Below are 11,553 nucleotides of genomic sequence, written 5' to 3'. Positions count from 1 at the left end.
TGTAAGAAACAGTGTAGAAAAACGGTAACAACATGCACTATATCTACCATGCACACCAGAATCTCATTCTTGGCTTTTAGGCCTTAAGCCTTATCTATAGCATTGGAAAATATTTATACCGAAGATCAGCAACACGACTAGCCCCCCCTACACACACTCACATGGTCTCCCTTGTGTCCGATGCACAAAGTTCTTTCATTAAGAAAAGGAGCATCAACGACGACTACATGTATGCGAGAAACCTTGCTAGGAAATTTCATTGTGCCTACTCTTCAAGCTTTACATCAAGAAGGTTTTCGACACGTAGGATGGGATTACCTTATGGATGTTCTTTGACATTATGGCTGCCTAGTTAAACTTTGTGATTGGGTTTGGGCCCTTCTCTCCACATCCACCTCGAGAGTCCTTCTAAATGGTGTGCCTTGTGATCCAATTAAGCATGGGCACAACCTTGGGCAAGGAGATCTTTTGTCTCGTCTCCTCTTCGGCATTGCCATTGTCCAATCAAACACCTTCTAAATAAAGCAACCATGCAAGGACTTCTACATCCTCCACGTTGGAGATCCCCAATGGCCCACACCTCCTAATATAGCGATGAGGAGGTGTTATTTGTTGCCCCAGTATAGGAATACATTATAAACCTTGCCTCCATCTATGCCACCTTTGGCGATGTTAGCGGCTTTCTCGCCAATTGCCAAAAAAATCCTTGTTGCACCAATCAGATGTTAGAACCTAGATCTTGAAGACATACTCCAACCCTTCCCGACGAGAAGGGCGGCCTTCCCAAGGTGTTACTTGGGCCTACATTTTAGTGCCATTCACCTAACAAGAGCAAACCTACATGATAAAATTTCCGAAAAGTTTACCTCCAGAAACTAGGAAATCGTCAACATGGTCGGGCGACATGTTTTGGTTCGCACTCTCCTCATGCCACAAGAAATTTACCACATCACTTCATTCACCTCCCCAAGGAGGTCACAAAGAGAATTATTGCACTCATAGGAGCTTGTTTGTGGGTGGGTTGTGAGTTGTGACAAGGTGACCGGTGGAAAAGCATTGGTATCTACATCTCGAGAAATTCGCCGCCGCCCTAAGACTAAGCTCTTTATAGCTTGAGTGGGAGGATGAGACCAAGACTTCGATTGAAATCCTTGCAACGAGAATGAATGATGGCTCTTTTCTTTGCCGGGACTACATAGGTCAAGGTTGGGAATGGAGAATAGAAAAAAAGGATATCTCGTTGGCTCGATGGCATTTTTCCAAGGATATTGCGCCAAGAATATTAAAAATATCAAAGAAAAGGAATTCCAAGGTTCCAAAAGCTCTAGAGAACAACTTTTGGTTCAACCAAATTAATATCGACCAAGGCTTTGACTTGGAGCACATACAACAATTTGTCACCTTATGGGAACTACTCTCCGACATCCACCTTGTCCATGAGGAGGCCGACACAATACATTGGAAATTCACCAACAATGGAAAATACTCCGCATCTTCAGCATACAAAATGCAGTTTGGATACCTCAGTGCAACAACACTCAATGCATCAATATGGAATGTTGGACAACTTCGAACTGCAAAAAAATTGCATGTCTGGTTATGCAAAATAGAGTTTAGACGACAGAACAGTAGACAAAAAAAAGGGATGGCCAAATTGTGAAAAATATATCAGTACATGGAACCAATTCCAAGAATCGGCAACGCAAGTTCTATACAAATGTAGATTCTCCAAAAGAATTTGGAACGAGATCCTTTCAAGACATGGTATCAATGACAACTTCATGGCCCATTGGGACAATGAGACATTCGTTAAGAATTGGTGGACAAAGGTCGCCCTTGAGAAAGGAAATGAGAGGAAGACTATGGATTCAATGACCATGCTTACTCGTCACCTCTCCTCTCCATTGCCATTGTGATCACACGTATTAAAGATGAGGCGAAAGCATGAAGCCTCGCAGAGGACTTGTTTTTTTTTAGTAATGTAATACCGGGAAAGTAGGCTTTATTCGAAATCCTAGGGCTTATCCAAGGCAGTTACTCTAAAACCTTCATCTTAATCAATAAAAATGACAAATATTTTGCGTTGTTTTTTTAAAAAAAAAAAAACTGTGTTTGACGTGTTCACAAGCTGTAACCCATGGATCAGTTCTCGCATTTGTGGGGTGAGTGAGCGGGTAGCTCAAGTAACCGTGTTGCTTAACCCTGCAATCGCTCGTGCCTCCCTGTCCTTTCGCCCAAAAGATGGGCCGAAGGAAACGGACTAAAGCGGTCTAGCAGGCGACGATACGTACGCGCCGTGCCCCCTTTAATTTTCGTCTCTGATCATCTTCTCTTCCTGAGTGACGCATGCGAATTGCAACCAATTACATGGATCCAGAGATAAACAAACTTGCATTACTGCATTCCATTATGTGGTGCAAACATTGCAAGCTCTCCACTATGAATTGGGGATTAATTTTCCTTCCTTCTCACCATCAACTTTCTTCTTTAATCCCGCCTTTAGGATTAATTTCTCCTTTAATCCGTTCTATACCTAATTCTTTTATCTCCTTTAGGCTAGCAAGCACCACCATCGCTCATCCCGAGCACTAGTGATTCCCAATTTGTCCATGAGTGGGAAGAGAGAACTCAGACAATAGAAAGAGAAGAGTATCGTAGCTTCTCTCTCGTGTAGTCTTGTGCCCTCCATCTATATAACCACGATCGCTTGTGCCATGACTCCTGTCTGTCCCTGTCCCCCGGCCTCTCTCCCTCCCCATGAAAGCTCATCCCGGACAAGAAGCAACTGATCCATCGAGCTGATCATCGAGGAAGAGACGGCCAGTAGTACATATATAGAGTAGGGAGGCGGCGGAACGACATGGTGAAGTTCTCGCGGGAGTACGAGGCCAGCATCATCCCGGAGTGGAAGGGCGCCTTCGTCGACTACAAGTGCCTCAAGAAGCTCATCAAGAAGATCAAGGTCGCACGCCGGGACGAGGATGACTCGACCACCGCACCCTCTGACGCCGATGCGCTCGTCGCTGGCGCCGCCGGTGGCTTCTCCGTCCTCGACCCCGTCCGCGCCCTCGCCGCCCGGTTCTCGCCCAGAGTGCAAGCCCCCTCGGTGCGTTCGTCTTCCTTGGCAGATGCTCTACTGTCCAGTCGTTCTTGGCTACGTGCACGCGCGGCCGGTGCTGATGTCTGTTTGTCTCTGATCGATGTGCATTTCGGCAGCAGGACGAGGAGAACTCGGATTCCTCCGGCGAGCTCCTGCGACCCTCGGCCAAGCATGTAAGTAAACTCGGCATCCATCCTTCCATCGATCACGCACGAATGTACTACAGCTTATTCAGATGAAAATTGTCGATGTGTGTGTGCAGGAGCGGGAGTTTCTGGAGAAGGCGGACGAGGAGCTGCACAAGGTGAACAGCTTCTACGCCGCGCAGGAGGCGGAGCTGCTGGGCCGCGGCGAGGCGCTCATCGACCAGCTCCGCATCCTCGCCGACGTCAAGCGCATCCTCGCTGACCACGCCGCCTCACGCCGCGCCAGGGGCAACCACGGCCGCAGCCGCTCCATGCCGGCGACGGCGCCGCTCTCGCCGCAACTGAGCGGCTCCGGCCGGTACCTGCTCTCGGGTCTCGCCTCGCCGCAGTCCATGTCAGGTAGGTGCATGCACAAGCACGCGTCCGTTACGTTCCGTTCGTTCGTTCGTTCGTGTCAACGGCTCGATCGATCACATCACCTCCTCCAACCAACCCACGTCACGTCTGAGCACACATGAACCCCACTGGCTCATCCTTTATGCATGCACACATACAAACACGTGACAAGATATACCTGTTAACTGTTGCAGACGGGAGTGCGGAGCTGCAGCAGGCGCAGATAACGGAGGGCGCCGCCGTGGCCGACGAGGTGATGGCGGCGTTGGAGCGCAACGGCGTCAGCTTCGTGGGCCTGCCGGGCAAGAAGGACGCCAAGAAGGACGGTTCCAAAGGCAGAGGCGCCGGCGCGCTGCAGATGCCGGCGACGGTGCGGATCGACATCCCGGCGACCAACCCCGGAAGGACGGCGCTCAAGGTGTGGGAGGAGCTAGTGAACGTGCTGCGCAAGGACGGGGCCGACCCCGCCGCCGCCTTCGTCCACCGCAAGAAGATCCAGCACGCCGAGAAGAACATCCGCGACGCCTTCATGGCGCTCCATCGCGGCCTCGAGCTCCTCAAGAAGTTCAGGTACGTACGACGTCACCGAAACGCCATGCACCATCGACTAGTTCAATTTCCTTTTCTTTTGCTGTGAGAATTCTGGTACCTTTTGATGTGCGGCTGATGGATTTCTTCTACCTTTTTTCTGTTGACGGATGGATGCAGTTCTCTGAATGTAAAGGCATTCACCAAGATTCTCAAGAAATTCGTCAAGGTGCGTCATAACATGCTGCCCACTAGCAACAATATGTGTACCTCACAAACTTTGTACTTTTCTTTTATATATAAAATATAAAATTTACACCGTGTAGGGGTTTTTTCCTAGGGTAAAGGTGTCCAAAAAAACAATATGTGTAGCTCACAAAATGGATGGACATAAACATGGTAAGAGTCATAAACAAATAGACAGAATAGGCAAGTGATATACTTCTATTAATTGATTCTACTGGTCATCACGTCGGAGTATATCAATTAGTATCAGCAAACAGCGTAGCTTGTGATCTACTGTATATATGATATGCTAGTTAATGGGCAACCTGCTGCAAGCAACTTGTGCGATCTGAAAGAATAGAAGCAGATACACCCATAAGTGGCCCAGATCTGGAAGAGAGAAAAAAGCTGGCAAAAGAATTGACGTTCATAATTATGCTCATGTGTTTCGCAATCGGCAACTGACACTGGATGATCTCAGGTGTCGGAGCAACAGCGAGCAACAGACTTGTTCTCTCAGAAGGTGAAGAGATCGTCCTTCAGCACGTCCGACAAGGTATCAGCAGCAGCAGCAGCTACACCCGACAGGAAGACTCAAATGCACTTCTGCAACGCCAACCTGAAGGAACTAATATGAATCACGATGAAACTTCGAGCAGGTACTTCAGCTCGCCGACGAGGTGGAGTCCCTCTTCATGAAGCACTTCGCGGGCAACGACAGGATGGTGGCGATGAAGTACCTCAAGCCCCAGCAGCCCAGGAGCACGCACATGATCACCTTCCTCGTAGGTGCGTAGATTCAGATACCAGGTTCATCTACCTGTCAGCTACGGTGGAGAAAATAATCCAATCTTCTAACATTGTGTTTTTTCTTTGTTGCGTGTTTTCAGGGTTGTTCACAGGAACATTTGTCAGTCTATTCATCATATATGCTATCTTGGCCCATGTTTCAGGCATTTTTGCCTCTGCTGGAAACACAACCTACATGGAAGTAGTTTACCATGTTTTCAGGTAATCTCAGTGATGCTATGTTGTTGGCATGAGCTCAGTACTTTTTTATATCTGGGTTCATGAGTAGATAATTAAGGATGCAATTTTACTTCAGACTTACAGTAGTTGTGCCTTTGCTCTTCCGCAGCATGTTCGCGCTCATCAGCCTGCACTGCTTCCTGTACGGGTGCAACCTATTCATGTGGAAGAACACCAGGATCAACCAGAATTTCATCTTTGATTTCGCCCCCAACACCGCTCTGACGCACCGAGACGCCTTCCTCATGTCTGCGTCCATCATGTGCACCGTGGTCGCCGCGTTGGTCATCAACCTGTGCCTCAGGAACGCCGGTGCATCCCACGCCAATGCTGTGCCCGGCGCACTGATAGTAGTAAGAATCACAATCTATATACATGAAACAGCAGTTGATAACTTGGGTTTTGCTCCACAACATTGTCTCACCTCTTAAAATTTCTAATCTACCATTTCAGTTGTCAATTGGACTATTGGTCTGTCCGTTTAACGTGTTTTACCGCTCAACACGGTACTGTTTCATGCGCGTCATGCGAAACATCGTATTATCTCCATTCTACAAGGCAAGGATACATCTACAGTTTTCAACCCAAACACTGCTATGAACATCTATTTGATGATATGACTTCCTTTTGATGCAGGTTCTGATGGCTGATTTCTTCATGGCTGATCAGTTAACTAGCCAGGTAATAATCTTACTTGCAAAATTAACCAAGGAGCCTTAAAATGAAAGTTCTTACAAGTTAAACTGTACATGTTCCAGATTCCACTGTTAAGGCACATGGAGTTTGCAGCATGCTACTTCATGGCAGGAAGCTTTAGGGCTAACCCGTATGAGACATGCACAAATAGCCAGAATTACAAGCACCTAGCCTATGTGATATCCTTTCTCCCTTACTATTGGAGAGCTATGCAGGTATAAATCAATGTATATGAACAATAGTACGATTCTAAGTTGTTCGAATTACTTTCAAACTAAACCCTGTGAACACGTTTTCAAGTGTTTAAGAAGGTACCTAGAGGAAAACGACACAAATCAGCTTGCCAATGCTGGCAAGTACATATCAGCGATGGTTGCAGCTGCTGTTCGGTTCAAGTACCACGCTACGCCGACGCCATTCTGGGTGTGGATGGTCCTCATCTCATCCTCGGGTGCAACTGTATACCAGCTCTACTGGGACTTCGTCAAGGATTGGGGCTTCTTCACCCCAAAATCTAAGAACCTATGGCTTCGAGACGATCTAATCATCAAGAACAAGTCTATCTACTATGTTTCAATGGTATTCTACTTTGTTTGACTCTTTATTATACTACGTTATTAATGCAGAATTATAAACTAAGAGCAGTAATGCCTTCAAAATGCAGGTAATAAATCTAGCACTTCGTTTAGCCTGGACAGAGAGTGTAATGAAGATTCGTTTCAGTAAGAACGAGACTCGTTTACTCGATTTCTCTCTTGCTTCACTAGAAATCATTCGGCGGGGTCATTGGAACTTCTACAGGTATTTGAAACTAGTACATAGCTGGAACTATTATCTTCAGTTGGGTTTTTTGGTTGGTTTAAAGAAAGTTCAGCGTTATTGTTATAACTTGGGTATTGACTGCAGGCTGGAGAATGAACACTTGAACAATGTTGGCAAGTTCAGAGCGGTGAAGACTGTCCCATTACCATTTCGGGAACTCGAAACTGACTGACAAAACAGATAAGAGTATGACAGCAATACTCCTCATATCAAGGGAATTTAGGGTCAAAGTTCCAGAAATGGTACACTGACCCTAGTAGTGCTTGCTGCTAGATTTGGTGTAGATGTGAAAATAAAGTCTTCAGAGAGCATATTCACAAGATCATGATGTTACTGATCTTAGGATGGAATAAGCTCAAATGGTGCAGCGTCCAAGTTCACCAGGGCACTTCTAACTGAGGCATTCGGCTTGAGAAAGAGGGAAGAATCGTCATTGTCCATTGAAGATTGATGCACATTAATCAGCTAAGATTTTAGCATTGTTGATAATTAAGCTATGTCTGTATCTAGGGAATGATGCCAAGATAATGTTGCACAGGTTTATATAAACAAGGCAACAGCTGACTTTGAATAACGGTTTGGTAAACGCACATAACAATAGTGTTTGGGAAGAACATAGAGAAATAACAGAAACAAGATAAAATAGGGATACAATGGATATAAATCAACTGAGTAGAAGCACAGTATTATCTCCTAATACAGTGAAAGCAAGATGCTTATCACGACAGATGACTACAAAACCAAAGCATAAAGAAAGTACATATATTACAGGTTGCACAATAAACAGACAACTATTACAAGTACCTCCAATGGGCTGGACGGTCTTTCGAGACCAGAAGAACCCTCGATGATGAGTAATCAAATGTAGGACAGTATAAATCATCAGAACCAATAACCTCTCTTGCTCCAATGGTGTTTGCACGGTCAAAGCTGTAAGTTTGTTGGACACCTTCATCGAAGGTGTCAAAAGCGAACAATCCCATACCGCACGCAGCCAAGACAACGTTGGAATTGCCCCACACTTGGGTTATCGAAGAGTGGTGGAAGTGGGCATTGAACTCTGGCAGTTCATAGGTTGCAACAAGCTTTCCCTTTGAGAGTGAATATTGCTGAACTCGTGATTTCAGCCCCCCTTTTATCTGCAGCCTACCATCTGTGCTACCAATAAATACTGAATCTCCACGAGAGAAGACTGAGTTCGCCGTGCCACCGTGTCTTGCCATTTTAAGACCAATGCCAGAAGGTACACGGAAGTCCAACACATTAACACTTTCTTGCGTAGTGAAAACACCATCGTTTCCCTCCACCTCAGATGAAGTAACTCTGCAAAACACAGCCACATACAAATTAATGATGGGGCTGGGACAGATCATAACTAGCAGAGTATCCTACAGTGCTTCGAATACTTAACACTATTTCGAAATTTCAGCTTTATAAATGACCAGTACAAAATATCAGATGTTTATGTCTGGCCCATGGTCTATGGGTAATCAAAGAAATAAAAAATAAAATCTAGCTTAACTAGAACAACTAAATGTACAACACCAACATCAAAGCCTTTTTCCCAAGAAAGTCATTGTACTCTATGCAAAATCTAAAATGGCATTAGCATTGGAACAGTGAAATGTAGTTAAGGAAAGATTTTCTAAATTACCTTTGACGAACTCCTCCGCCCACCTCAGCATCAGTGTTGTTCACATGAAGACAGTAAACTCTTTTACCAGCAGTAGCAACAGATAATAAGGGCTGTGGGTTAAGCGAATTCACATCCCACAACCCAATTGATTCAGTCCCAGCAATTACAACCTTCCCCCTGCTGCGCCATTGTAGTGGGCTGGAGTACTCCATTCCCAGTACTGGATTGCTTACTTCCCATTTCATCACTACATCGCCATCTCGGATGTCATAAGCTGTGATCATCTTTTGCTTGGTAGCAGTAGAAAGGAGGAGAGGTCCGCATGGTCTGTACCACCACTGTGGCTGTTCTACGGTTGAAATAGCAACAGTAGATCTTGATGAGCCTATATTAGGAAGAGGCCCAAGAACGTTCCTGGATAATGGTACAGCAGAAGGACGAGATGTCTCATCCTCGACATGAAATGCTGTCACTTCTCTGCTGTAGTAATCCCAGCTGCAAAACCCAGGTTCCAATGCATTACCAGCTGATGCCGCAACTACATATCTGCCGGAGCATCCATCTACACCTGGGGCACGAATCAACCAGCAATCGCCCCAAGTATTATGTGACACCGCACTGGGAGGCTTATATTCAGACTTGAACTGTATCAGTAAAGTTCAACACAGTCATTACTTGAACAAAAAAATATGGGTGCTAACAACTATGAAAATATGTGATTAAATAATCAAGTACCTCATGGTTTGCAATATCATAATAGGAGCAGGTACCATCTCCATGAGCAAGAAGAACAGCTTCCCCCTCTGAAACAAACCATCCACCTGTTGCAGACTTGTTTCCTATCCCTGATAATTGATCACTTGAAGGCTCCTCGGTTTCCTCCTGTATCACCATCGATGACTTGTTTTCCTGCTCATCAAACTCTTCTAGGTTCTCAGCAGCACACAATTCCATTTCCACTTCATTAGTTAAGCCATCTGGAATCTTTGAGCTACCTTGGCTAGACGTCTTGCCACTAGCATCAGCTGCTTCACGAATCATGTTCTTTTCCAAGTTCTTAGCTCTCCGATTCTTGAAGAAGTCGCTCTCTTCGCCATCTAAAGAAGCCAGAAACTCCATGGCTATACTGTTCTCATCATCACAGGGCTCAACGGTTCCATTCTTCAGCGCCATGCACGACTCCTGCTGAGTAGCACCAGATGTCTTACGATCCCTCAAAAGTTTATGGTGTGGGAAAAACCTTGCCTCCAGCACGTCAGTATTCATTCCTTTTCCAGCAGGCTTCAGGTCACGTGGCTTCACAACAGCGCACTTCTTAGCCAGAGAGATCTCAGAGTCACTGCTATCTTCAGTACCTAACTGAACCTTATTGTCGACTTTGACATGAGAAATCGCCTGCTCAATATCGTTAATTTCCTTCTGGATATTGGACAATATCTGTTTCGGCTCATCTGGGTTGTTCTCATCCAGCATCTCCTTGGTCTTCTTGATATCGGTGGCAATCTTCTGAACCCTCCCTTCCAGTGCAGCCAGTTTCTCGTGCAGCCGGCTTGGGTATTTGTTCACGCTGCCCAAAGTTTTTGCTGGTCTTCCTTCCCCGCTTGTTGCTGCTGCCTTCTCGAAAACTCGAATCTTGTCAGCCAGTTTCCCCTTCTCCCCCTGCTTGCTACACTCCTCGGTCTTCTGACGGTGCTCTCTCACACCGGAACAAGCATCATATGAGTCTACCACATGCACGGTGAACACCGGGATCAGAGAACTGTTGCCTCCGTCACCGCCGTTCTGGGTAGCAGAAAAGGGCGCAGCTTTGGAAGAAGCCTCCGCTGGACCAGCAAGACCAGCAACAGCATTCTTGGGACTGGTCTCCCTCACCAGTTTCAGATCGCGCCCCTCCTCTTTCCTCCTACTGATCTCATCACCGAGCTTTGCCTTGGCATCGATGGCCTCCCTTCTCCCATCAGCCTCATCACTCTGCTTATCCACAAACGCTCCTCCTATTTTCCCTCTGATCTCGTCAGACTGCTTCACTGCACTCACATCCACGCTCACTCTTTTCCCACTGACCTGCTTCGCCTTGGCATCAAGGCTCTCTCTGCACCTGCCAACGGCATCTGTCTGCCTGGCCTTGGCATCAAAGGCTTCTCTTTTCCTACTGGTCTCCTCCGACCCCTTGGCCCTCCGCCCTCTGGAATCGAACCCGTCCCTCCTGGATCCCGTCTCGTGAGCAGCAGCCCCGCCGCTCCCTCCCCTGGCGCCGGCCGCATCTGAAGCCCGAGCAGCGGCAGCGGAACTCACCGGCCTCCTCGCCCTCTCGGTGGACGCGGCCCTGATCCCGCCGCTGACGCTCCGCCGCAGGCCCGTCTCCGCATCCGCGTCCCTCCCGACGGAGGCCCTCCCCGGCAACCCCGTGGCCCGGAGGGTGGCGACGAGCTTGGAGGACTCGACGGCGCTCGGGATCCGGCTGGCCCTCGGGATGGAGGAGGTGGACCACCGCACGGCGGACGTGGGCTGCTGCTTGGAGGGCTTGGACGCCGAGTTCTCCTTGCCGCCGGCGGAGGCGGCGGCGGAGGGGGTGCGGCGCGAGGCGGAGGAGGAGAGGGGGAACGGCCTGGGCGTGAGCGCGCGAGGGGCGGTGGCGGTGGCGGGTTTGACGCCATTGCTCCCGCCGCCGCCGCCGCGGTCCTTGAGGCGGGAGGCCATGGCGGGGGCTCTAGGGTTTGGGGGATCTTGGGAGAAGAGGAGAGGGAATGGTTGGAGGATTTGATTTGGGAGCAGTAAACTGACTGATTTGGGATTTAGGAGGACAGGTTGGGTGGGCGCGTTTCAAATTTCGAAATGCTTCCGGCGCGGAGTGGACCCACCGTGCAAGCGACTGACCAGCTTTTTTTTCGAAAAACCAATGGCATCTCCAGTAACGGGGCGACGCCAATTGTCTGCGTGCATCCGCTTGTGATGCCTGACGATGATGTTTTGGT

At 47.8% G+C, this 11,553-nt stretch overlaps 2 protein-coding genes across 2 annotated transcripts; one reads left to right on the top strand and one right to left on the bottom strand.

Annotated features, from left to right (window-relative positions):
* The first annotated feature begins 2,706 nt into the window (after positions 1 to 2,706).
* On the top strand, positions 2,707 to 7,516 carry LOC124688798 (phosphate transporter PHO1-2-like). Its single transcript, XM_047222430.1, has 15 exons — positions 2,707 to 3,106; positions 3,217 to 3,273; positions 3,363 to 3,645; positions 3,837 to 4,212; positions 4,351 to 4,399; positions 4,877 to 4,951; positions 5,055 to 5,184; positions 5,286 to 5,406; positions 5,534 to 5,777; positions 5,878 to 5,982; positions 6,061 to 6,105; positions 6,183 to 6,335; positions 6,421 to 6,699; positions 6,785 to 6,921; positions 7,027 to 7,516. Exons 1-15 carry the CDS (start codon positions 2,861 to 2,863, stop codon positions 7,112 to 7,114), a joined length of 2,388 nt encoding a protein of 795 aa, XP_047078386.1. The 5' UTR covers positions 2,707 to 2,860; the 3' UTR covers positions 7,115 to 7,516.
* Positions 7,517 to 7,593: 77 nt separating this feature from the next.
* Positions 7,594 to 11,278, bottom strand: LOC124688797 (KIN14B-interacting protein At4g14310). Its single transcript, XM_047222429.1, has 3 exons — positions 9,314 to 11,278; positions 8,597 to 9,222; positions 7,594 to 8,265 (listed from the first exon to the last, which is right to left on the bottom strand). Exons 1-3 carry the CDS (start codon positions 11,276 to 11,278, stop codon positions 7,737 to 7,739), a joined length of 3,120 nt encoding a protein of 1,039 aa, XP_047078385.1. The 3' UTR covers positions 7,594 to 7,736.
* Positions 11,279 to 11,553: the final 275 nt, after the last annotated feature.

Source organism: Lolium rigidum, chromosome 2 (assembly GCF_022539505.1).
Source record: "Lolium rigidum isolate FL_2022 chromosome 2, APGP_CSIRO_Lrig_0.1, whole genome shotgun sequence".
NCBI lineage: Eukaryota > Viridiplantae > Streptophyta > Magnoliopsida > Poales > Poaceae > Lolium > Lolium rigidum.
Note: the sequence above shows the minus strand (reverse complement) of the source record. Positions and strands in the feature narration are given on the sequence as shown.

Bases quoted from the DNA above. Each gene is read 5' to 3' on its own strand.
- LOC124688798 (XM_047222430.1), top strand. From the start codon at position 2,861: ATGGTGAAGTTCTCGCGGGAGTACGAGGCCAGCATCATCCCGGAGTGG. The intron at 4,400-4,876 runs GTGCGTCATAAC...GGATGATCTCAG, and splicing joins TTCTCAAGAAATTCGTCAAG to GTGTCGGAGCAACAGCGAGC. The intron at 6,922-7,026 runs GTATTTGAAACT...TATTGACTGCAG, and splicing joins GGTCATTGGAACTTCTACAG to GCTGGAGAATGAACACTTGA.
- LOC124688797 (XM_047222429.1), bottom strand. From the start codon at position 11,278: ATGGCCTCCCGCCTCAAGGACCGCGGCGGCGGCGGCGGGAGCAATGGC. The intron at 9,223-9,313 runs GTACTTGATTAT...TTACTGATACAG, and splicing joins ATGATATTGCAAACCATGAG to TTCAAGTCTGAATATAAGCC. The intron at 8,266-8,596 runs GTAATTTAGAAA...TGTGTTTTGCAG, and splicing joins GGCGGAGGAGTTCGTCAAAG to AGTTACTTCATCTGAGGTGG.